This window comes from Falco cherrug, chromosome 4 (genome assembly GCF_023634085.1).
Source record: "Falco cherrug isolate bFalChe1 chromosome 4, bFalChe1.pri, whole genome shotgun sequence".
NCBI classification, from domain to species: Eukaryota; Metazoa; Chordata; class Aves; order Falconiformes; family Falconidae; genus Falco; species Falco cherrug.
Window position 1 is genome coordinate 89,139,746 of NC_073700.1, and position 27,552 is coordinate 89,167,297.

General features: G+C 40.9%; 1 protein-coding gene across 13 annotated transcripts in view; it reads right to left on the bottom strand.

The window, feature by feature from the left end:
* Positions 1–27,552, bottom strand: part of TNS3 (tensin 3) — a 281,319-nt gene that overhangs the window by 75,476 nt on the left and 178,291 nt on the right. For 11 of the 13 annotated variants that reach the window (XM_055710376.1, XM_055710373.1, XM_055710375.1 and 8 more), the window contains 7 exons: positions 26,311–26,394; positions 22,905–23,017; positions 21,753–21,813; positions 21,546–21,621; positions 17,187–17,316; positions 16,125–16,190; positions 13,332–13,436 (listed from right to left, as the gene is read on the bottom strand). In XM_055710376.1, the coding sequence (XP_055566351.1) occupies positions 13,332–13,436; positions 16,125–16,190; positions 17,187–17,316; positions 21,546–21,621; positions 21,753–21,813; positions 22,905–23,017; positions 26,311–26,394 (635 nt within the window). The remainder of the gene's footprint in view (positions 1–13,331; positions 13,437–16,124; positions 16,191–17,186; positions 17,317–21,545; positions 21,622–21,752; positions 21,814–22,904; positions 23,018–26,310; positions 26,395–27,552) is intronic. The other 2 variants (XM_055710377.1, XM_055710374.1) reach the window with 1 other exon arrangement.

The window sequence follows — 27,552 nt, forward strand, 5'->3', positions numbered from 1 at the left end:
ATTCTGTGCACCCTGCTAAGGAACTGCACTGCAGAGGTCTCCTGCGCTCCATACCCCACCCCGATGCGCAGCTCCGTCCTGCTCTCACTTTTTCCGAGGAAGCAACACTCTCTAAAAGGCGGGAGTAACGCAGCTGTCAAAAGCCCAGGGAAGCTCGCAACAGGGGAGACCAAAGTAATGCTGGAATTCAGTTATCCAGACGGCAGGGGCCCGCTTTCTTTCAGCCTGACCTCCCTTCCCAGGATCTGTTCCAGCTCCCCAAGCTGCCCAGGCTGAAGCCCAACAGAATTCCCACCCTGAATCTGAATTACACACCCCCCCACTACCAGGGGCTCTCTTACAAAGGAAAGCCTCAGAGCAAAGGCTATGCATGTAGTTTCGCTCCCATACATAATACACAAAGAGGAACTTATATAAAAATTTCCAGCTGAAATACCAGCACATACCAAATTCAGTGGCTTCCTTCCAAGTCGCTGTTTCCTGGCACTTCCCTCCTCAAAATCCAAACACCCAAAGGCAGGCTCAAGAGTTAAAAAGAGGTTTCAGTCTTTCAGCCTTTTGACTTGTCCCCACAGCTACTCCCTGTCCATTCACGGCTTGTGAAAACACATACAAATGCAAGCCAGCTAGGTAAACACCAACACACCGATCCAGCAAGAGCCGTCCTGACCCACTCCACCTGAACAAAAAGGAGGTTGCACATACACAAACCTTTGCACACTGTACCCTTGTTCATGTTACAGCAGGAAACATTACAGGAGATGTGGATTATTTTTGTTCAACCTCATAAATAAATATTTCTACCTTCAGGCAAACCTGGACAAGTCCAGAGCTGCATTCCTTCAAAGTTAAATCTTTTTATGTGTGCTTCTCTTTTCCTTTCTCCCTCTCTGACAAATACAGGCCCTCATTCCTTGCGAACTCTTCCCACAGAATTCCTATAAAATCCATACCGAGATATATGTGGTTTGTATTTCCAGCTCTTGAACCACTACAAAGCTTCTTACCTCTTTATTAAGCACGATCAGGAACTTTCTGCAATAGTCAATCACTGGCTCATTTAAATCAACTAATGCTCTTTAAGCAAAGCCCTGCACACAGGAAAGCCCGAGTTTGGGCAAACACCCCAGCTTCAACAGGCAAGAAATGTCCCTGCTGCTGTTTGAGCTGCTCCGGCTCCTGGAGGTAAATGGGCTTCCCAAAGGAGCACCAGCCTGACAGCCAGAAAAAGCAAATGAAAATGTAAACAGGAGGGAGGAGCCTGCGGGGACAATCAGGTTCAATGAAACCTGAACTCCTGGAGCCAAGAAGGAGTGGAAATGTGTTGGCTGAAGTAGGTAATTCAGTCTACAAGGTATTTCTTTACAGTGGGTCTTTCTCAGTCTGTTTCAATATCCAAATGGAGCCAAGCAAGCTCCTGCTCCCACATTGCTCAGCCACATGCTGACAATTGCTTGCTTTTGCCATCTTTTTCCCAAAACAACCAGCCTTTAGAAAATTGTGTTCTGGCACACCGATCAGGTCAGACATTTGCATCCACGCTGTCAAGAATTTGTACGTATCTGAGTTCTCAGGGAAGGAAAGCCGCCTGGAAATCTTGAGGCAATAACACTTATTTTTACGTAGCAGCTGCTGCTTGCAAGCTCCCACAGCCCAGCAGGGTCGGAGTCCTCTGCTCTGGCATGAATCAGCCCGGAGGGGGACTAAGCCTGTCAGTTCCTCCTTCAGTAACAGCTGTATCCCACCCCACGGCAGCCCGCAAAGTTCTGCTCTAAACATTATTGCAAGCATACGCAGGCATCACCCCCCAGCCAGCCACGTCCCGAGATAACAGCCATTTTCTGTTTCAGGAGCTGTCAACACTTCAACGACTTCTCGGCTGAACAAAGGATAAAAGCAGCTCTTGCATCGCAAAATACATGTACCTGGTTGTTGGTTATGAAAGAGTTGGATGTTAGGTTCAAACCCAGTTCAGAAGGTACACGCTCTTCTGTTAAGAGTGTCACTGCTCTTGCAAATCAGTAACTGGCTGCATGTGAAACCAGGCAGGACTTGGAGAAAAGACGCCAACCACACAGCACACACTATGCCGGCAGTACCTTCCCAGAGGCAGAGAACCGGCTTTCTCCTCTGGGACCATGCAGAATTGCTTCTGAGCTGGAAACTTCCAGCATCTGCCTCCAAGATATGGAAAAAAACAACAAGATATATTCAAAACTCTTGATGCAAACTGATGAGTCTCACTAAAGATGCAAATTTAGGTTTGGCCTATGTTTTGGTTCTCGGTGAGTTAAAAATGCCAGCTGTGTTCCTTGCCTCAATTACAGGCTGCTTCTGCTCCTTCACAAGCCCGCCTGCACACGCATTCCGGGGGTCTGGGACTGTAAGCGCTAAGCATGCTTGAACACAGGCTAAGGCTCAACCCTGATGCCTGCACTAGCTAAATTACCAGAAGACACCCAGACAAGGTAATAGCAGCTCTGCATAAGTTAACTTACCCTATGGATATTTTACCTGCAACAGATTCATTCTGACAGATCTCCATGATTAAAATTTTATTGTTCTACATAGCCTTAGTGGTGCTTCACACAATCATTGCAAGAATGCTTTGGGAACTCAAGCAAGACCAGTGTAACCACTGGTTAAACCCATCCATGGATGGGGTTAGAAAGATGTTCTTAAGCCGTGTCACTCAACCAGTTTTGCTGACACTCCCGCTGCTATCAGTTCCTGGCTTTCAGGGACACTCCATCCTGCAGCGCCGGGAATTCCTGGTTGCGCGCACATTCACACAGCTGAAGACCATCGGCTGACTGGGTGTGCGTACTATACATACCCCTTCAAAGCTTCTGTGCTGACTGTTGCGAGTACAGATGAAATCTGGCCTAGCACAGAGCGGCAGAGAAGGGTCACCCAAATGAACTGATCACAATGAAGTGATCACAAGTTTTGGAGAGAAGATACGGCCCTGCACTGTGAATCCGCATCATCTCAGACTTCTTCATTGCCCAGCTGCAGTGCTTTCTACAATTTGGAGACCTCAAACTGCATTTAGTGCAACTCCCAAACTGTGATATAAAAAGTAGGTCCTGATTTGGTAAATTGTTTCAAGGCTGCAAGATTAATTCCTAGTTCATAAACATTTATGTGGCAATCCTTTAGTACATTTTTAGAGGGTTTTCAGAGAATTATAATTTGAGGATAACAAAATGGACTGGAAAGAAAGGAGAAAGGTATGAAGTCATCTTCTACCACTGTTTTTCCTTCCCTAACTATCCAAGACATTCAAGCAGCTGCTGGTGTTCATGGATGTATTGCATTTTAAAGAACCAGTTTTCCAACATGAAATAGCAGTAGCTAAGCCATCAGGAAGCAGTTCTGTTTGCTATGCTGCTCTGCATAGAGTCTCTGACTCCAACTGAAAAATAAGAGGCTGAAGAAAACAAGGCATGTATCACAAAACCAGAAAGCAGACAAGCACTGAAAGGAAAGCAGCTGGAGGTGGGGGTGCTGTTAGCAACATGCTGTATGAGCAAGACCCTCAGGCTCACATGAGGTCCTTAAACCTCAAATCTTTTGAGAAGCAAAAGAGAGGGCATGCAAGACCCCACAGGATCTTTATGCTGTGCAAATGCTGATGTGTATTTCCCAGCCATTCAAATGGATCACATGTGTAGTTCAATGATTTTACAAGTACTCCGGAGTAAGAAAAACATGCTTCCAAAAGCACAGCTGTCCTGCACGGAACACAGGCAGAGCCAGCCAGCACAAACTCACGTTTAGAACACTACTGTAATATACTGTCCCACTTTTGCCCACCTGCAATCAAAAGAAAAGCACCGTGATCCCAGCACAAAGAATTGATGCTTCCAGCAAGAAATTTTTAAGGTCATTAAATGGGAAGCAGCAGAAAAATACTGATGACTCTACATGGTTGCTGAAAACCGTATAGGACCATGATAAAAAAGGAAAGGGCTTAAAAGGGCTGCATGAAAGGTCAACATAATGAATTTACTCTTTCTGTTGAGTATGGAATGTGTAATTTAACAGTATTACCATTATTAATAAAATTGCTCTGCCACTCAGTGGCACTTTCACTAAACTGATCAGCAAGTATTTCTAAACAAGCCCATGTATTGGCGAGGAAAGCTAAGGGACAGGTACACTTAGCAGAGCGCTTTCATTTCCTAACTTACTAATTAAACTTCAAAAGTTTTGCACTAGGATTCAAGAGACTTGTGGCTTATTTTCAGGTATTAGAGCAATAGAAGTAATGTATTGTAACCTTATAGGATAATAATTAAAGAATTTACCTTACTCAAAAAGAGTATTTGAAGATAATCAACACTCGCTCAACACAAGCATATACTAACATAATAAAGTATGTAGTTCTGTGTAGAGGAATGAAGCTGGGTTAATTAACATTGATAATATACAACTGTGGGCTGGCTTCAGGGGCAGTGGGCTGGCTGATGTGGATGAGGTGCAGCTGTGGCTGGTTCTGTTAAGGGGTTGGGCAGCCAAGGAAGAAAGAGGAGGCAGAAGCAGAGAGAAGAGAGAGAATGCATGCCCTGGATGAGGAGAGACATGGAGAAGGCAGCAGAGGGACTGGCATGAAGATTATGTTGGTATGAGATGGTAAAAGACCTTGTTGCAGCTTGATAGTTTGGAGAGTGCTGCAACACACAATGAGACCTTGAAATCAGAAGTTGTGGGAGTCAGCAGGGCCCGTCTTTCATTCTGCCCTTTTCTGAAGTCAAGGGAAAAAAAACCCCACCAGGCACATCTATGAAGTGGTTGTGTAAGTATTAACACCACTTTGGAAACATGGAAGGCAGGGGAAACCCTCTCACTTTATCTTCCTATGGTCCACTAAAGAGAACCACTATTTGTAGAAAATGCTTGCTGCAGAAACCTTCCCAGGAAGACACCTCACTGCCTCAGTACCTCTGTACATGGCAAAAACTAACATGTTTCATTAACCACTGTGCCAGACTCAACCAGACAGCTGCAGGACCACCTCCACAGTAAGGCATGCTCAACTTGCTGGAACAGCTCTCCTTCAAAAACTAACATTGATTACGGAACAAGACATTCCCAACCAAAACCATAATGTTTTGCACAAGCTGTTAGCAGAAACCCATCAGGCCCTCCTGACCCACAGGACACACCTGCCAAGGGGGAGGGGAGGGTGAACACTGTACCATGGCATCATTAGTCTTCTTGTGATGGGAGTGGTAGTGGCTACCTGAACAGGGACCAGAAGAGAGTCACTGACAAGGCACCTAGCTGAAAAAGGCAAGGTGCATGATGTTAAAGGACCAGCAAAATGGGCAGTAATTACACTCAAACTCAGGAAAAGTCAGAACACTCTGATTACTTCAGGCATTTACCAGAAGAAGGATTGCTACTGCTTCATGGTGGCCTAAAAACCCCAAGAAACTCCAACCACTCTCATATGAGGCCTGTCTTTTGTTTTGTAAGTCTTCCCAGAGATTTGCCATTTAGGGGTTATAATGAATTTGGTATCATGAATCACCAGTTTATTCATGCAAATGCATTCATTTAAGAGACAGCACAAACCCTCACACCAGGTGCAAATGGCACCATGACTGGTGATGCTCTCTGTGCCCATTTTCACTGGCTGCTGGACTGAACCCTCCTACAGAGAGCGTGGAGCACGAGGCAGCTCTGTGTATGTGTGCTCGGGGGCCGGCACAGAGAGTGAACTTAAACCCTTCTCTTTCTGGTCTTGGGCAAGTCGCAGAAGAAACAAGCACCAGATCCCAACTTACACTAAGGCTTTTTTGGTTTGTTTCTTCCAGTTACACTTTCAATCTCTGATGCCGCCATGCTAATTTTACTCCCAAGCAAGTCAGGTGTTACAGGAATAAAAGCTCTCCAACACCCACAGCATCATGAAGGGGTTTTTTTCCATATCTAATGAAGCTAAACAGGTGGGATACCCTATGGCCTTCACAAGAGGGACGAAGAGTTGTTCAAGAGGCAGGTGCAGGGAAGGCACACTGGTGGAGGTTTGCCTTTCATACTAAGGCCATGAGCAGACTGTAAAATTAGGCAAAGAGGCTTCTCCTGTGCTATGTGCATGTGGAAGGAGATACTGATTTGGATGTTAGTGTTTAAAATAACAATGTTAACAACCATAGGCTGTAGCTGACACGACTGAGAAACAGGCACATGCTCAAAGGTTAATGCAAGCCTGCTCAGGAACCCAAATGAGCTGAGCAAAGGAGACTGGCTTGAAAAAGCATTACATGGCCTGAAGTAACGGCCCCCAGGCAATATGAATAGAACATGGGAAGGAAAAGAGAGAACGCTAGCCATGGTCACATCTGTTACCTTCCTCTGAGTTTCTACTGTCAGAATCCTTCTGTGCTGAAGAAAGAGGTTTTTTGCACATCTCATAAAAACAGAACTGCAAAAGATACCTGAATGTACCCTGAAAGTCTGCTAAACCCTTCAAATTCCACCCTGTGGTCTCTGGGTACAAAAGTGTAATGAAGGCCTTTGACAAAGGGCTGGTGAATAACATCCTTGGGATAACAGCACTGCCTGTTACTGAGACAGGACAGAAAGCAATTGGAGGACATTAAAAAGGTCTTAGGGCTTTGGGTTTTGCTTGGGTTTTTTTGGGAAAGCAAATAATTGGCTCTGCAGCAGCTTTAAAAGTATTTGACATGTGCAACCTGTGCTTCCAATAAACCTGGGGACTGTTAGAGACCCTGATGATAGGGTGAATGGAGGCCAGTGTGCCCAGGAAGGGAAACAACAGGCAGTCAGAGGCAGGAGGCTAATGGAAAAAACCAGAGGACATGGGACAGAGTAAATGCCTAGGGAATCCTGCTTCTAACCTGTTCTTGTTTTCAGACATAAGGCTTCCAATATTTATCTTAGGTATAACCATGTCTCACTGGCACTTAGCATTTTGATTTTTTTCTGGTTTTATCGGAGATAAATATAAACTCAGCAGAACTGACAAATGGGACCTAGCAGAATCCCAATGCACTGAGTAAAATGCACATCATTCTTCAATTCAGACACTGCCTCATTGATACACCCCTGTGTTTGGGTAAAAGGAAAAAAAATATTTTTCAATAGAACACAGCAGGCCAAGTTCTGGAGCTGAGCTTAGCACTTAAGTAAACACTCAAGACTCTCAAAAAGGTGTTCAGTGTATCTTAAAGGATGGTCTTTAAAAGTGAGCCAAAAAAAGGTCACTTTGAATCAGTAAATCCTTTGAAAGTCTTGGCCCCTGACTGCACTTCACTGTTGGCTCCTAACTGACCAATCCAAAAATACTCTAATACTTTTTCTTTGGCTAACAAAAAAGACACCAAACCACAAACCAACCCCCAAAAAACCACCAACCCCACCACCACCAAACCAAACCAACACACACACCCCCCAAAAAAAAACCCAACAAAGCCAAACATGAAAATACAAGATTACAGTCCAGGGCAGTATTAGCTAATCAAGAACTATCTTGAAAACACCTGCATAAACTTATTATTTGGTCCCTAACATATTGAGTTAAAGAAAAATATTTAAGCCACATTTAATGCTGTGTTAAATTAATTAATGCTGTATTAAAGGAGGAGGAGAGAGAGAATTACCTACTGCTGCACAAGTAGAAATGAAACCTTGTAATCCTGTGCTTGCATTCAATATTGCTGACATAAAAAAGAAACCATTTTATTTAAATTCTTCCTCCAGCTCATTGTGAGCCTCATGATTAGGAAGTCCAACCAGATTAAAATTATATATATATATATTAAAAAAATAACATACAAAATTTCAAGAAATAGAAGGCATAACTTTCCTCAGAGAAAACCAGTTCAAAGCTGACACTCCAAGGCATTTCAGATACTGTTTCAAGCTGGCAGCATTTTACAGGGTAAATTTCTCTATCTTCTGTAGATGTCTCTATTTTCATTGTCAGAGAGAAAGAAGGGAAATTCTTTCAGGACACCTTGTCATCCCTACCTTCTAACAAATCTCTCTTTGTCTCAAAGAGTACTGCATCCAGCTGGTGACTAAAAGCTGCAATTACCATTTATTCGCTACCAATTTATCCTTCAGCTTCACTCACCAGAAATCGCATCAGACCTGCTGTTTTCTTTGGTAGGCATCTGCATTCCTGTTAAGGTACCAAAGCCAAGTAGTTTTGCCTCAGCCCTTGAGTTTTGCAATACTGAAGGGGCCCTCTGGGAAAAAAAGTGTTTAACTACATGAGGGGGCACCTCCCTATTGAATAGCTATTTACTTTGGGTTGAAGAGGAGAAAAAATTTCAATAAAAGTCAAACATCCCATCTAATCACATGACATGGGTGCATACCAGAATGTTGGTTATTGCCTACCTGGAAACATTTCTCAGATACTTTCCTTTATGAAAAGAAAAAGAGCAGGAGCAAACCAGTTTATAAATATTTAGCAATTTTTGACTGATTGGTGTTGATTACAGTTACAAAAGACTAGAAAATTTGTAAAGCAACCCTCTCAAGATACAGGAATTTGGATTCACTCAGCTCTATCCCTATTTGGTTTGAATTAAAAACATCCTTTTGTTTCCCAGGTTACTACTTTTCTAATTAACAAACACTGTTAAGCAAGCAAACGCACACTTTGCTAGAAAACAAACAGCAAGGTGCTGTTGAGAAAGATAAGTTCCTGCCTTGTAAAGACTTGCTGAAAGTCCTTCTTTTGCTATTTCAACCAATTTCTAATATGTGCACATGTTCTTTGCTTTCCACATACTGTAGTGCTGGCAGACAAAAGACTACAGAGGGATTTAGTGGTTGTTAACAGAAGTGAAATGTCTTAAAATGGAACACTGAACAAGAACCAGGTGCATTTCTGTTGCCAATCCACTGAATTCAGTAAAACTACAAGTGCCATTTTAGCCAACTATAACCTTTGATGTTTACCAGTTGTCTTTGTTAAAAAAAAACAACCATGCACAACAAAACCAATCCTGTATCTCGGCTAACTGAATGTTATACACACAAATGGCAGCACAGCATCCCAGTCACACACATCCCATAGTCATTGTCTTAAGATAGAGTTGTTCCTTCATGATAGATTCACCATCTCTCTAGAAGAATCTTAGTGTGCTATCAGGATATTGAGAATAAAACTGAGATGAAGCAGTTATAGGCATTGCAAAAGTAACAGCAACATTCATCTTTTCTTCCAGTTATTCACGTTCTTCTATCAAAATGTTTCTACTCTTTGGCAGTACATTTAATTTTTATTTGAATATCTCTGATTTTATTTGCAGAACACCTGAGAGCCCAGGCTTGTACCAGGATCCACCGGTGGGTTCCACGCAAACGGATGGTTCCTATCCAAAAGGAGACTTGAATTTTTCAGCAGGAGGGAAGCATTCATTTACAATAGTATCTCTTACTGTGCCAAGTAATCATCCTGAAAATTGTCGAGAACCAAAAAACACCACCTCAACAAAAGACAAGTCACCCCTTTTCCACTTACCTCTCTTCCCTCAGGGGGGGGCATGGGCGTGTGGGGTGTCAAAACTTTGTCATTTGGTATTTGAGAGAGAGAAAAATTAGTAAGTATAAAGCATATGAAAGTTTTTCAGGAAGTGGGAAGGGATTACTTCTTTCTTTCAACTTTATGGTCCCATAGAAAATACTTCATCCTCATTTATCACTACTCCCTATCTCCCTGCCCTAAATGCCATAATTACAAGCAGTAATTGTTTTTACTAGTTTTTAAGGATAATAATAGCTAAACCCAGCATTAGTTTAGTCCATCACAATTTCAACTACTCCCAAAATACCATGATGAACAATCCCAATCCCCAAATCAGTCCAAACACAAAGGAGAGGGATATGATCTTAGCAATCAAAAGGAAGAGAGTGAAGCGCAGCTGAAGTATGTGAGCTACAATATCCAAGTTTTAAATTGAGACACACAATTATCAAGAGGAATTGGGACACATTTAAATCTCTTCACATAACAGAAGATACCACACATTTGTGGCCACAGGTGGTATCTCTTTGTGGTCAACTTGCTATTTTGCAGCAAATTAGCAACCTTTTGTAAATCCATACACATCTATTGTATGGTAAGTGATGCCTGAAGGCAAAAAAACACCAACAACACAGTACTCAGCAAGATCAAAAGTCATTTCTGTTCCTTCCTGCCCACAAAACACACACACAAGACTCGAAGAATACCATGACTTCAAAACCACAAGAAAACCAATGGGAACCATCTCAGACTTCTACATGGCAGGAGGAAGACCTTCTCATTCTTGTGGTTCCAAATCCCACGCCTGACTGCATACTTCTAATCCAGAGTAACAGAAGTCCCTCTGCTAATGCACTGCTCAAGGTGGAGGAGGTCTGATACAAACTTAGAATTAGAAACTTAATAAAGTGTTCAGCCTATTATGGGGGACTGTTAGTGCAGTCTACAAGAGACACTTCCCAAGGGATCTGAAGAGAAACAACATTGATGAGAAGAAATTAAAATAATTTATTGCTTTCTAATTGTCAAAATTCCTATATTGTTAAGATTGAGGGGATAAAGAACTAAATCCAGAGAGCAAACCATCTAAAGCCTGGCTATAATCAACACAAATGTGTACGACCTTATTACCATCAAAGGGCTCAAGATCATTTAAAAGGCAACTGCTTCTGTCTGCAATGCTCTATCATGCCAACGAACCAAGATACTTTGGGTACATCTTTCTTCTATCGTGCCCTTTCATCTTTTGTTCTTTTGGTAACAAGGCCAAATAGGTGTAGGATTTCAAAAGGGACATACTGTTCTCTTGTTCATTTCTAATTTTTCATTTTGACACATCAGCTTGGAAACAGCCATTCCCCACACATATACCTACAAAGCAAATCCTGTTCTCTTCACAAAGCTCTGCCATAGCCTTCCTGGCCACCTTCATCTGCAGTTTCACAGGCACACACTTTTGAAACGAACAAAACAGTGTATAACTGGAATACAAGAATCATGCGTCACGCTCACGTCTCATATTATTCCTACTGAAATTCCTGTGGGAAAACAGGTACAAGTAAAACTGTGAAGATCAGTCCCTACATAAAGCTAGGAGTTTACCTTCACATGGAGTGGGTCTGAAACAGGCACCCTGTCTGAGACCTCCCGGCATCTTCAACATACCGTCACTGTTACGCAGACTTCCAAATGCACCCCATTTTGTAGCTTAATCTTTTCTGAGGTACAGAAAAGATTCTCTCACTGCCTTCAGGACTGTAGCTAAAGGCTTCAGAAACCAAGGTTTCTGACTTTGCTCACTTTCTGGATGTGAAATCAGCATCTCCTCTTAGTGGTCTCTCACCTATGGTCAAAACTAGGACTCAACACATCTTTGTAACGTAAAAGCACAACACTGAACCGCTGTACAGGCTATAAGAGAAGTCCATCCTGCTGTTTATAAATCCTACATAAATGAAGACCTACGCAAATTATGTTTACCTCAGGCAGCATACTAAGCTTACCTTTGTGTTCAGTACAGATCTCACCCTTAGGAGAAAAATGTAGCTGTCCCCTGTGTATGTGCTTTAGCCCCTCCTGACCTTTTGTCCAACCTACGCAGGAGCAAATGCTCTGCCTGCAGGTCAGTTGTTGGGCATCACAGGGTAAAACCCTGCCTCCTAAACGTTTGCTTCAGAAAAGAATATCTGGATATATCGCACGTTCTTATGGTATATTCCCTAGCTTCAGCTCTAGGGATTTCTCTGCAGATGAACAATAAACTTCTCAAGAGCTATCCTAATCATATTTATGTTGTATCTCAGGTACTTAAAATATACCATGCACGCAAATTACACACATAAGCTCTTATTTAGTCTCACAATTGAAGCCCTGAACATCAGGAGAACATGCTTGTGAGTGGTATGCGATCAAGTCTTCTACAAGACGTGAGCAGTGAACAGTGCTGTGTCTGCCAACAGTGTGCTGTCCAAACATTTATATCAGCTTTCAATTTCCCATATTGATTCAGTTACCTACAGTGTGACACATTACAATGGGAAGGTCAAATCCACCTATCCAATCAATCTCAGCAATTAAAAACATTTGATATCAATGCATTGCTTGCTGAAGGTTATGTATATACAAAGGACAGGGAAAAGGATGGGGGGGGAAGGAAAGGAAGCAAATGATATGGAAACATTCTGGGTAGAAACTGAGATCTTCTTCAGCCAAGATTCAGTCTCTCAGATGTTATTCCTTCTAAAAGACACTGTACAGTCTCATGCAACTATAAAACCTCTGATGACTCCCTTCGGAGTGCTCTAACTGCCCCATGTAAACGAGCCAAATGACTGTTCTCTTTCCACCTTCTATTTTCCCCTAGTTTTCTGCAGATTGGAGTCTGCTGTGGATGAGAAAATACTCACAAGAGTGATGCAGTGGAAAAAAAGTCAAGCTCCCACTATGCCTCTGCCCCTAAAACCCTCACCAATGTAGTCATTAGATGGTCAATGCCAAATTCAGATTATAAAAATCAATGGAAACTGAGCCTAGAGAGTGGCTAATTAAGTACCCTAGCTCTGCCTCTCTCTCATTTCGTAACAGGAGAGTTGTAAAAACAAGAACTTTGGCATCCATTCAGTACCTTCTCTCATGTTTTTACTTGCAACAATGTCAGGCTTGCATGCGCACCAAGGTGTACAGACACAGGTGTGACATTCTCAGTCCTCACAGGAAAACTACACACATTAAAAGCACAACATTCACTCAAGCAAAGAATCTGAAGACAGCTACTGGAGGCTTTCATCTTGTGCACGTATCAGCAGATTACAGAAGAGAAAAGTCTAAGAAATAAAGAGCAAGTCGGAAACAAGTACATTTATGAGGGGAAATAGGCAAATACACACAGTCTTTGCTGTTTGTTTATCTGTAACTTCGCAGCCTGGTGCACCTCCTGCAACGCTCCAGATAACATAGTAATAAGTACTGAAGGCTACAAACTCACCACATCATTTTGTTGATCTTAAAATTCTTTATTAGTATTGCAACTAAAAGCCTTAGTGGAAAAAAAAAAAACCAAACCACTAAAATGTAACTCGTATCAACCAGTTGCATCTCTGTCTAATTCAGTGCATTGACAAGAATCTCTCTCAAATAACTACTGCAGCTTTCTTGCCAATAGAGCCACTGAAGTTAAACAGGGAAAGGTTGACAGCCACTTAACACAGCAACAAAGTGGCATTAGGTTCAAACAAATGAGGTCTCCTTCCTCCCTTTTGAATGCTGTGACACAGATGCAAAATGTTTTGCCATGGTCTTGTGTAAGGGAACTACTCACCTTCCCCATCAGGGCTCACATTTTCATAGGAATCCCAGCGTATTAGTGGGTCTGAGGTATTGTAGTCAACTGTCACTCTATGGTCATTCTGAAGGTGTTCACATCCTAAAAAAATAAACGTCTGTTTGAGACCAAACATTATCATAGCCACATTGGTAATGGTATACGCGCACATATGTACGTGGCCTTCTGACAGAAGCTTGCTCCCCAGACTACAACACCATATTCTGAAGTGGAAGCAGCAGCAACAGGGGAAGAAAGATTATATAAATCAGCTAAAAAAAGCTTAATCTATGTTTCATGACAGAGGGTACAAGCAGAGAATTTGATCTTGAGCTTCGTGGTTATGCCGTGGCTCTGGAAACGGATCAGCCCCCAGGCACAGCTCCGGCAGCTGATCCCCACTCAGCCCCGTAGGCCGGCACGATAAAACAGATAGCTGTTCAGAATGAAACCACAAGGATCTATACTGAGATGGTACAAAAGGAATGCTAAAAGAAGAGTTGGCTACAGATTATCATTCCGATACCAGCACAATTTATCACTGAAGATGAAAGGAGAGCTGAAAACCACCACTCTGTGTCCCTCCCAGTTCCCCCAGGTGCCAAGGGTGCCGTGCCAGCCATTCTCCAGCTCCTGGCAGAACCCCCGCTGGGCACCTTGCCTTCTACATGTTTGCCCGCGCTTCAGCAGGCTCTGCCAAAGACACCTGGAACTTTCAGCAGTAACCCACGATTTTCTGTCCTTAATGAGGTGTAAGATAATATTCAGCTTTTAAATGTATACCATGAGCAATTTAGGTGTGGTTCGGTGATTCAAAAGCACAAAGCACAGGCATCAAGGACTCATGACCTTGGACTTGGCTTTGACACCAACACAAATCAAATTGGCTGTCTGCCTTTGCTCTTCTCTCTGGACTAAGCAACAGAGAATCCTCAGTTATCAACTCTTTGGCTGTGTCTGGAGAAGCAAGTCCTCTTGCAAACTGGTGTCAAGCAGCAGAACATTATGCACATGCTGTGACTTTTAAAACAAGGATAGTTAAAATCAGAAGGACAAGAATGCTATGGTCCTGTACCTTTATATGCTGGCAGAAAAAAACCCACCTGTAGAGACTTTCTGCGATGTCATTTGTCACAAGGCAGATTTTAAAGTTTGTTACCTAAACTTTTAGGTGTCTCATGACCTCCAGCAAGTGCATTCTTTCCTAAAAACTGTATCGCAGTTGCTTATTTTCTAGAATACTGTGTCCAGTTTTGAGCTACATAATACAAGAAAGATATGAATCAAGTGAAGCAAGCTCAGGGCAGGGTGACCAGGGTGGTTGAGATGGGAGGACTTGCCCTGTGAGGGAAGACTGAGGGACCAGGGCTTCTTCATCCTGGGGGGAGCTGGCAGCAGCTCCCCAAAGGCCACGGAGGAGACAGAGCCAGGTGGGGAAGCAGGGTAGAAGGACAACAAGGAACAGGCATGAACTGTATCTAGAGAAGTTTAGAGTCAATCTAAGAAAAAAATAAATGCACTGCGAGGGCAGTCAGGCACGGGAACAGCCCGCCCATAGGGGCTTGGAAGTCGCCAGCCGTGGAGGATTTCAAGATTTGAATGGACAAAGCTCTGGACAAGCTGAGCTGAGCTCATGGCCCGCCCTGCCTTCAGCAGGGGGATGCCTAGAGATACTCCGCAGCTCTTCTATGACTCTATAATACTTTCAGATGTGGGAAAATAATTTTGCAGAAATTGTAAATAAATACTTCAAGGTGAACTCTTTTTTCCTAGCCCGTTAATCCCTTAGATAGCAATTCAATACAAACTTCCAATTACTTAGAACTGCTAAAAACACCCCTCTGATTTGCCATCTAAGGAAGGGAAACTTGAAACAATTTTGATCCTTTTTCAGACATGTCAGCTGGCCTCTCTTCAAGCATTTCCTATCCAGAAATGTTTAGAACAAGCTGGACAAATTTATTTATAAAAACTTTTTTCTTAAATGGCCTTCCAACAGGCTAAGTGAGATCTTCATGTTTAGCTGGACAGAATCCAGCTGCTCACTGGCTGCTACTACAAGTTTCTAAGTGATCAAACTGGTGAGGAAAAAAAACCAAGGAAAACACACAATTCGCAGGACACTGGAAGTATGTATGAGAAAGACAGTTAAGAGTATTTGGTTTTCATTCAGTCTCATGCAGAATCCATACTTTTTGGGACACTGTAAAATGAGTAAGAACCCATGTATTAACAGAATCAAACTACAATATTAAGCACAACCTTAAGTTTTTATTGCAGGTTGTGATTACCTATGATCTTAGCCACATTACCACAGAATTCTGGAGGCATACAGGATATACCTTACAAGGCAACTTCAAAGACTCATTTCCAACAAAACTATAAATGTGGTAAACTGAAGACAGTCCAGACTTCACCACTGCAAATATCATCAGTTATGGACAACATTGAAAAAAGGTTATGGGATAGGCCACTGCTGCCACTTGTGCCAGACCAAGCTACCTATACTATGCATTGTTTTACACAGATGCTTTCTACTAGTCATCACCAACTGTTCTGATATAGTTTTAAACTGAAATCTGATCACTCCTCTGCTCCTGTAAATACAGCCTTCATTCAATTTTTCAAAGTGAAACCAGTAACTTTATTACATTTTGAACCGTAAAGTTGGATTTCTGATCTACAAGAGTTGTGGAATGAAAGAGGAAAATAGGATATATTTTTTAAAAAATTTACATTTCAGTGCATCTTATTTTCAAACTACGAGCATTTTTTCTTCTGTATACTCACCTTGAATTTTCTCTGGTGTTCCTGAAAACACTAATTCCACTTTGCCATAATCAGGGAAACGGTCATCTGAAAATGAAGGATAGTATTTCAGCAAGCTATCTCCCAGGAGAGCAGTTCCAAGGCACTCAGAAATCAGGATTCTCTACAACTATTAATACATGTACCCTCCTCACTCTTCTCACTTGTGGTTTAGCGATTTGCTTCTAAAAGAGCCACATCCTTTGCCCCACACATCTCCAGAAAAGACCACATAAGCATCAGCTGGAGGTTTTTTACTTCCAAGAACAGTCCAAAGCAGAAGAGACGTACAGTTCCCAAACCTCTCTCTAGACAGACATGGCTGGCTTTGGCTTTTAAGCAAAACACACCTAGGAGCAAACTACAATTGTTCTCTATATAGGCTGAATTGCAGTACTTTGACCACAAAACTTTTGTGTAACCATATGTTGCAGGAAAATATGTTTGATTTTAGTTTGCCAGTAACATAAGGTGAAGGAGTTACAATCCTGCATACAAACATCAAAATAAAACTGAATCAATAATTTGGAAAATACAAAGATTAGCCCAGCACATTTTCAAATGTGTCTGAAAACTTTGCCTCTATTTTTGTACATTCTGAGGCATATTAAATGATCTCCATACCCAGGCAGACTAGGTCACAAACACAGTATCAGACTTTATGACTGTTTTCCTTAGCCAAAAAAGGGATCCACTCAGCCCACCTTATTTCCTGTGATGGTGACTAATAGAGTCACCATTTCAAATAAGAATCTGTTGTTTTTACAAATGTGAGAGGATGCAATAAGGACTACATAGGAGTATCTGAGTGATTTTGCCAAATTAACTCACTTGAAGAGCTTTTCTTCTCCTTAGGGGTTTACCTATGTTACGTGCTATGAGTTAACTAACACAAAGCAGTCTCCCTTTCCCTGAAAATAAGGATAGAAAAAAACCAATCAAGAATCCTTTTCAAAATGGGTCCTGAAGATGATCATCGCATGCACGGGCACACACATACACCCCCACACACAGCCGCATCCAGCCAGCTACGAAGGCAAGTACCTTTGTTGGCATTGTCCAAATCCTCTTTGCCAAAAACCAGGCCATGTCCTTGAATGGCTCCAGTGTGAAACTGAAGGCGAAAAACCACGTCACGAGTAGCTGACCGGTATTTTTTGTGATAACACTTGAGCTAGAAAGACAGAGAAACACATCAGGAAGTAATTTCTCACAAATATGAACAAATGCATCTGTATGCATGAGTTAGTAAGTAAAGCAGCCACAGTGCAATTTGCTGCAGACATCCCTGATGTTGTAACAGGCAGGGTATGCATTATTCAACCCTTTAAAACTATACAGGCCCAAGGCAAGATAGTTCTGGATGTGTAAAAATAGTAATTACTATTTTCATCGCTGTCAGTCACCAATCAGTAGATTATGATTCAGAAGTGCAACATCTGCCAGTACAACGTTGGAATGCTGACTTGTGTCCGTAATTCTTCATGGTACCAAATTAATGTAAAACTGAATTATAGCACATCCATTTCAAAATAACTGAAGAATATGCAGAGCCTTTAGAAGCCAGCCTGCAAGCTGATTATACCTACTTTAGGACTTTAAAAAAAACCTACTCTAGTGATGATAGAATCTTGGTTTATGCTACTGTGGGCAGTTGGTAGTAGTTTTTATACCACAGCTAGAACAACACAGAACTCTCCGAAATTAACATCTAGTCCTACTTTCTAATACCATCTTCCCTTAGGCTAGACCTAAAGATATTCTACCTGTTAATTCTCTGAGTCTGCTGTAATACAAAGCCACTCAGCATTCTTAGAGGAACACATAAAAATATTGGTAACACCTTAGTCACAGGGCTGAAAACGTTATGATATTATCCTGATGATATCGGGATTTTATGATAAAGCAGATGTTACTGAAATGCATTAAGACGACAACAAATATCACCTTTTTTCTTAAGACAGATGGAGAAAAGTGTCTTAGAAAAGACTGAATAACAAATAGTTATTCAAACTGAATACAATAAAGACATAGGGGTTTAAGAGGGATGCTTATGAAAACTGGGATTAAAACAGTTACGAAATTCTTCTCACTACAGGATTTGAAAAAGCTAACATAAGCTGTTGCTGTCTACCTTTCGTTACAGGAGTAACTCCTCGATACCTTAAATTCCTAAGTTAATCAGCGCTGACACATGGCACATAGGACAATTTCTGAAATACTTCAGCCCATATATAAGAGATGTTTTTTTTCAGGTATTCTCTACGCAAACCTTATATTTCTAACCCTTTATAAAGGCTAGGAGATTCACTATGCAAGTAAGCATTATTTTATCTGCAAGTGAGGATTTGGGGTTGGTTGGTTGTTTTTCAGAAGAGAATTCCCTACAGCACAGTGGTAATACCAAGTGAAATACTATTTGCTTCTTATTTTAAACAACGCTTTACACTCACTAAAATTAACATAGCATACAAACCCCTGCCTACTAGCAGGAGCTATCTCCTTTTAGTCCAACACAACTATCAGCATCATTCTGCTAGAACCACGGCCATAAGTTAGTCCCTTAGGTTACCAAAATACAAGGTAGGAGAAACAGTTAAGACTGCTTGAATCAAGAATAAATAAATGCTTGTTCTCCACTATGCCCAGCAACCCTATGTAAAGGCAAAACATCATCATAAAGGATGAAAACTTCAAGTTTGCCCAGGAATGAAAAATGGACAGAAATGGGATTAAGAGAACCCCTGATGAGAGATATTAGAACTAACCTGCTCCAAAACCTATACTTGGCCTGAAAGTAACTGTTTACATTTAATTATATTATTTGAGCAAAAAGAAGCTCAAAAAGAATTAAGAGCTTCTTTAAGGTTATGTACATTCCTCCACAATTTAATGTTAAAACATTAACTTTAGCTGTTTTAAACAATCATGTCATTTTTACATGTGGCTCAAACATGAGAGTTTCTGAAGATGCAGAAGACTAAATCCCTAAACAATACTTTTTATCCTCCAACTTGCCAAGAGTTTTGGCTTTGCACAGTTGCTGGATTTACGCAGAATCTACTGTCTTTTGCATAATTATGTTTATAAAAACAGTGTATCTGGGTCAGTTCAGAAAACTACATAGCACCTGCTTCTTTCCACTTTGCAATTCAAAGTAACAGCCTTGAATAATTTTAACTCAGCGTATCATAAACAACTTACACAAAATTGTCATTGAATCTGGCCAATACCCAGAATACTGAAAACATCTCTCAGTGCCCAGTACACATAACAAGCTTTCAAGGAAGCCTTAGCTTAATTTTGAATTCAGGCTCCACTACGTTCTGATGCCATACCCAAGAATTACTGCAAGCCACTGTAATGTGCTGGGCAATACTCTGTGCATTTACAGATCTCAATGCAGCTTTTCAAGGGCTGTGGCTGTGCTCCATCACCACGTGTTACTCACATTGTGTTAACAAATTCTCTGAACTTCAGACAAGCAAGTCTTTTAAGTCTGTCTTTTTTTTAAACCCAGGCACTTCAAGGGGTTAAACTTCATGGAGTTGGAGGTGGAGCATTCTACACATTTTTCTTTTTCCTGAAACCACTGATGTTTTTACTTAGACATATGTTAAAAGACAATATACTTTGAATTAAGAAATTCAAAGTGCTGAAGCTGCTAACTAGCAGCACCAGGCCTCAGCCCTTGTACAGCCCTAACCCAAGGCTGGTTTAAAACTCAGTCCAGTTAATCAGCTGGAGAATAGAGAAGCAATGGATGATCGATTTATATACACAGATGCTCTCAGAAATGCAGATGGCTTTAGAAAAATTGATATAGATGAATAGGAACTGCTTGTTCAAAAAGTACGTGTGCTTGAAGGATTATGTGAGTTCAAGCAAGCGGAAAGAAGACCACAATCCGAAGGGGACCTTGAAACTGAGGCAGAGACTGGAACCAGAATGGATGAATCAACTGGGACAGGGTCAGGTGATGGATTTGCAGAATTGACAAGACCCAAGGAAACTCCTAAAAACTTTGGGCACTGACTAATGATTTGGTAAGTGTATACAAGCTGTGCTGCATCCTTTTGTTCTCGGCCACTCACTGAGGTGGTGGCCCTACTCTGAGCTGTGATTAAAGCAAGCCTAGTGGTACGCACAACTGTGTGAATTTCTCCTTTAACACATAGTAAAAAAATTATTCCAAACTGAAGTCTTCTGTTTAGGAAACATTACCATGCTGAATAAGATGCTGGCTTGCTCAGAAGAATTACCTCCAATAATAGTTTGGGATTAATGAAGTTGATCTCTTTTTAAATGATGCAAGTATTACTGAAAAGCTATGTGTTCAGTTTTCATCTTAAACACACATTTGAGATACCAAATTGGTCTCAGACTGATTTCTTTTGTGAGCTATTCCACTTCCTTAGGCACCATCAGTCCTCTGATGAGCTAACAAATCTTCCTGAATCTGAAACTGTCCCAAGCATCCAAAGTATACCAATTTCTAACAGTATATTTAACAAAAAAATTCTCCATTTTTCAGTGAAAGAAAGAACAAACAACACACTAAACTGAATGGAAAGGGGAAGTAGGAAAGGCAGAAGAAGGATAATAAAAAAGATTATTTCAAAAGGTAGAAAAAAACAGAACCCTGACACCAAGAACCTCTTACACTGAGGTCCAACATTTCTCAAAGTAGTACATAAAAGAAAAAAGCATCACGAAACCTAGTAGCAACAGACCAGCGATATTTCCTGACAGTACTTCTCCCCACCATTCATTCCACAGGTTCTTCTGTTCCCTTAGTTTAACAAATTGAAAGGCACACCAACTATCTTTCTTTACCTTTTCTGTGCATAACAGTGCATGACAAGAGAGAAAGCTGAGGTATTTAAAATGCTAGTGCAGCAATTCAACCAGAGTCATGCTCTGCACACAGAATTACATGCCCTGTATTAACACATATAAACTGCTTTCTAAATACTGCATGTGCTTGTAGAATCAAAAAGCTTTCATTTGGTATCACACCTTTTTGAGTTCCAAACCAATTCAGAATTAGTTAGGTGTTTTCTTTACAGCATATAGTTTTATGATTGTGCACGTTGCCTGCCAAATTATAGGACACTGGTATTTTAATGCCAAGTTACAAATACTCCCCAAAGCAATTTTCTTAAAGAAAACAGCGCCACAGGCCTTACCGCACTTGGTGATGCTACGAAATGGGAATGCTGACAGCAATTGTTTCAGCTCCTAAAAACCTTCTAGTTTGATGAGAGGATGACTAAATTAACTTAATAACCTGTTTTGGAGTACATCTGCAACCATTTGCTCAATGTATTTTTTTACAAGAACACAAAACAGGTCAGAGACTATAAACTAAATGGCATTTTCATTCCATACAATTAAACTTACCATAATATCTCCCTTCAAAAGCTGGGCAGGGTCTATAGCAATGCAGATTCGGCTTTGATTTTCTGGCCCTACGCTACTTAACAGGAGAGAAAAGAAAAATAAAATATATGGTTTAAAGAAACAAAAAGCAAAAAAAGACTATGAAATTCTGCAATTATGAGAATTAAAACCTGGATTCAAACAAAACTGAAAATGCTCACGACTTACTATATTCCAGATGTATAAACTGGTTGCATAGCCTGGTATAACTTCAGGAAAGGCCGGCAAGCTGAAAAGAAGTCAACAGAAAAGAACATTTTGGAATTATTTTCCTTTATCTGAATAATACAACTAGGAAGCTTAATGCACTGAGCAAAGTGGCACAATGTTGGCTGTCAAAATATCCTTCCAAGTAAAACTGGTTTTGACAGATTCATTTTCCCCCCCAAAAAAAGTATCTGATTATATTTTATGAAAATGTCACTTTTCCCTGATCTTCAGACTACTTGTGAATTGGACAGGAGGGGATTTGAAAGTATTCCGGTAATGAAAGAAAAAGGGAACCCTTTGCTCCTTATTAAATGTCTGTCCTCCTTCCTTCCCACTTTTTCTGCAGGAAAACAAAATTATTAAGGGAAGACAGACAATTGCCAAAACAAAACAAAAAACCCCACCCCAAACCAAGACAAAAAGCGTTTTCAAAATTAAACAGAATATTTGATCTACGGTTTTGTTTCAAAACTAAGTCCCTTAAATTTTCTGCTAGGCAAACAATACTTTGTCCTTACAGAAATAGTTATTTTACACATAAAACCAAACTAAACACCGAAGACAATGGAGCACTCCAAATCCATGACAATGACATTTCTAAAGACAGATGCTATTGAATTCTCGGATTATAAAAATACAGTTATACTCCTTTACTATGCTCTAGCACGGTATCTTGGTATAGCATTTAAATCCTAAAGCCATTTATAGCAGGCCACCCTAGAAGCTCAACATATCCAAATGGCTTTCCTACAGGAAATCCAATCAGGAAACAGAAAAGAGATTAAGTTTATGATTATGTTTCCTAAACAAGAAGGAAATGACTGTGAGATCTCACCACGTTCCCAGCTCCTTTTCAGGGACCAGGACCACAGCTGTTCAGAAACTAGACAGACCTGAATAGCACCAATGCCTCATTTAACAAAGGATTTCACCTGCTGTAATTTTTACTTTTAGGATATTTCTCTTCTCCTGATTCTTCTACTGGGAATATTTAGACTGGTATCAAGGAGCACTGACTCTACTTTGAGATTCATGGAGGCTTTCTAGAAAGCTCCAAAATGAAACAAGACTTTGAGCCTACACTTGGAAAGGAAAAGTTAGGTAATTTACCTCCACCAGCATCGAAGCTTGGGATGCCGTGAAGGATAACATAGTGCAGAAAAAGAGGGGTTGCATTCATTTTCACAGATCCAGATAGAAGGCCACTTAAGAATTGCACGTATCTAAAAACACAAAATTTAACTGAATTAAATAAAAACAGTAATATCAGGGAACAAACAACCATATCGGGGAAATACATTCTTTACACATTAATACTTCTAGGTCATGGGTAAGTGAATAGCTTTGCGACATTACACGTAACTCCAAAAGAAGAGTCTTCAAAAAACAGCATGAAAAGACACTTTAGTTTACCACTTTATTAAATCCATGGCTGCTACATTGCTATCGTTACCTTAGTTATTTACATCACTATTCTGATAAAGACAGGAACTAGAAGAGACAGTAATGTCAGTTGTTCCGGCATACATTCCCAGTTGCTCCTGAATGTCTCCATTGGCTTTCACAGCTGCGTGACGTGGGTCCCACTGCCTTACAGCAAGTTGCATGTCATTAAAACAAGAGCAAGAAGTGCCCTTGTCAAAATCTTAGCATTAAAGCCTGCGCAGGCAAGTAACATCTTCACAATGAGAAGTTACCTCATTCAGCACCAAACAGAGGAAAACTACCATAGCAACATGAAAATCATTTTATTTCTGCTATTTCGTCCCTGGTCTGGTCACAAGCTGATGAGTAAACGCACGCAAGTGAACATCACTGCAGTGTGTGTTAAACAAATTCCTCCTGTCTCCTTAAAGAAGCTGGGGAAAACATCCTCCTTTAATTTTTCTGCTGGTTTTGAGTCCCTTTTCTTCCACACTCGTGACATGTCCTTCATTTAAGTTCACTCTCTGGAATGTACAGAAAGAAGAATATCACCTCTTTTTTCCCCCTTTACACGGGGGCTCACTGACCCACCCCTGACTGCATGCCCCCAGTAACACCACAACTAAAGGCATCCTGCCCAACAACGGCAGCTTTACTGCACCAGACAGGGGCTGTAGTGGCTTAAAATAGGTTTCATTTTTATAGGCAGCTAGCAAAGCTCACTTTATTTTGAAATGCTAAGAAAAGACATCTGCTCTTTGGTTTCCTCCTTCCATTTTTCTGAAAATATTTGGTACATCAGAAGCACAAAGATACACATTGTCCCACCTACGTGACAAAACACTGTGGTAAAACACTTTGTCAGTGACCTCTCAGGCTGAACAATTTCTCTCTACCACTACCTGTTTTTAATTACTCCAAAAATCTGGCTGAAGTTTGGAACCCCTTTCTCCAGGCAGTGCATTTAAGAGGCTTATAGGCAGCTGGCTTATTTTTGAGAAGCGCATTCAAAGACTTCAAATCCTGAAGGTTTATGAGAAATTTTTAACAATGAAGGGTATCTGCACTTCTTACTCATGCAAACCTTCTCAAATAAGCAGTTGAAGAATTTTCCATTCTAAGTATTGTCAGAATGGATTCAGAATGGCAGATCTGGTCTCTAGTTGCTTTTCTTGCCGCTCTTCCAGCATCCAGCTGGCAATGGGGAAAAGCTAAGCGATACTTTCGGGATTGATGCATTTAATGGCCTCCATTTCTTTTTTTTTTCCTGGACAAAACTTAGCAGAGAAAAAATTTCAAAATACAAGTAATGGGTTTATTTTCAAATTTTATCATTCTGATATTTACCTAAACTGGATTTTAACAAGGACATCACTACTTAATTATCCAAGAGTAGATTCAGAGGAAAAGCACATTAAAAAGGTGTTCAGGCCACCAGCTGATCAAAATGGCATCAAAAAAGGATTATAAGCTTGCCATAAATATTACAGAGTTGGTTCTCCTTTCTCTGCAATAGGATTAGTAGCCACTGCCAGGCCAGGCAAAGGTAGGAAAGGCCAGGCTCAGGAGAACGGTTCTGACAGACAGTTGGAAAACCTCCTCTGTCCTCACGGGGAGTGACACTCCCAAGCCCCTGTGTGCAGGCGGGTCTGGAAGACGGTACGGGCAGCTCAAGTTCAAGTCCTGCTGAGCAATGGCACTAACTCCATCAGTCAGGAGGTGAACTGCATCTCCGAGGCTTCCCCTGCGCCCCACCTCCCAGAAGAATGAAGCAAGTCTCCATCCAGAGGGTAGGAAAGCTGGATACCACCATTTACACCTACTTCATCTCCAGCTTTAGGGCTCACGTGCAGATCACCTAAGTGAGTAGCTGCTGAAGCTTCTGTCAACACGGCTGTAAAAACTGCCCTGATGCACACGCCCAGGGGCTGCAGCGAGTGTCCCTGGCTCACATGGACCTATGCTGGCTGCATAAGGCTACTGCACAGGAAGGCTCAGAGCTTCTATTTCCTTTTGATCCTGTGCTTCACACTTCTCTCTCTGGCAGGCACCACTCTCAAATCGTTATAATAAAAGTGCAATACACACATGCAGGCATAAAACTGAAATAAAAAGAGAGGTCAGTAAAGTTCTAGTTATGAAAAGTTTATTTCAAGTCTAATGAAATGCTGTGTTACTATTTTTCAAGTGAAAGAGAGGTGTGAAGGTCACCAAATGGGTTCAAGAAGTAACCGAAAAGGGTTTGTTATTTAGAGATTAACAGAGCCAAATGCCTTATTGCTCATTGCTACTACATATTTTTCTAGTTTAATTACTAGCAAAACCTTATCCTTTAAACAACTTCCTAAAAACCTACTGTATTAAAGCCAATTAAGATGAAAACAAACAGTAATTATTAGATCTAACCCTGTTGATATTTTTTGTTTCTAAAAGAAGATTCACCTCTATCACAATTACTTGTCTGATGGGTATCAATCTCTTTTAGTACTGAATCTTTCATTACCTCTCATCAAAATGAGGTAAATAGCAACCCCCAGGACTATTCATTTTCCAAACTGCTTACTTGAGTCCCAGCTCAACCTCATTCATGCAGACAGACGGCAAAGGTAAGAAATCCAGAGAGCCAGAATGAGTAATGCATGCTTCGACAAACACGTACTCTCAGGGATGTGGGGCAGACACATAACCTGTAGTTCCTCCAACCAGGTGGTAATATGTTCTTTATCGCACACTAATCAACACACATTCCATACACATCACTTATGCCACAAAAAAATGAGTTTATTACTATCTTGGAACAATCAAGAAATAGATTGTGACATCTCTTTTTGTTAACAAACAATGCAGTAAGAACACACATCTGTAACAGTGCGGTACAAAAGGCCTTATCTATCTTGGGCTACGTGCAGGAACTGAAGGAGAGATCCCATCAATCAAGGAACATTAATATAGGATAAAGTGCTGAGAGTTCAGGAATCACTGGAGATTCTTGTGGGAAGAGCCTTCACATAACAGAGGAGGGAGTAAGGGATAGGGGCAGATGATAACAATGACATTTCTTATTGGCATAAATTAGGAACAAATTAAATACCTTCTTTGGGATGGCTGCATTAAAGCCGAAACTTTATCATCAAAGAATTTCTTCATAGCAAATCTGTCTAGAGCTTGATCAGCACTGTCAAAACAGAGACACAGATACCATGTTATTCCAGTTCAGGGTTATCTTGGAAATTCAGCAGGTTACTGCTTGAAATATGCCAAAATATTTGGAAGGAAAAAGAAGGAAAGGAAGAAAAAGAAAATAAAGGAGCACCTAACTAGGAACTCTGGCACTTACAAGTCAGACAAGAACTTTTTTTCCACTGACACCTTCTCATTCCACACCTTGAGGCAGTTTCCTTCCTGAGGCAAAGCACCTACTCCCTTATTCAATTAACTGAATTGCGTATTTCCAATGTGAATATGTCAAAGTCGTAATGCAATAAACTTTAGCAAAGCCAAGCAGCTCAGGCTCCAAAAGAAGGATACTTGCCATAATTTCCTGAGAGTGCCACTGGGGAGCTCTCTCTGTGAAATACAAATTTATTCTCTTTTTAAGAGGGAAGCAGCAACATTACGGAGATAAAAGCCACTGCCAAGCTCTAACCGTAGTACAGTACATGAGGTGCAAAGGATGCCGGACCGGAGGATCGTTTAAGCAGTCAAACAATACACTTAGCCTTTGTTTCTTGTTCCCTGAGCCACCAAAGGAGAGAATGTTTAAAATAAAAGTGTCAATCTTTTGAAAAAGAAACATTTTGCATCAGACAACCACAAACTCAGCAAATGCACAATTTAGAGCAACATATTCAGAAAAATACATTTCCTTCCATTCTCTATCCAGAATGGTTTTCTGATGTAGGTTTTCTGCCTGTATGCGAAGAAAGGCAAGAGGGTACAGAAAAAAGAAAGGGCCAAAAATCAGTATCAATTTAATCACATATGCCAAGTAACATGCTATGCTGGTTCTGTTGTATCTGTACCAGATAAAACAATGTGTCTCTAACAGATGTAGCTGACTGTGTTAATTAACATCAGGACAGAAAAAAAACATAAGTTTCAAATGAATTACACTCAGGAATCTCTATTTTTAAAGTCCACTTTTAGTTCAGCCTAAGTGAGTTCCGAGGAAAAAAAGCCTTGCGAAGTAAAGATATGCATATCAGGCTAAAAAAGGAATTTATACCTATTCCAAAAATGAATCAGGAGTTACTGATTGTCTTGACAGGGTGCCAGACAAGGCTAAGTCACAGCTTTCCTTCATGGATGTTAAAGATCACATCATGTGTGCTTA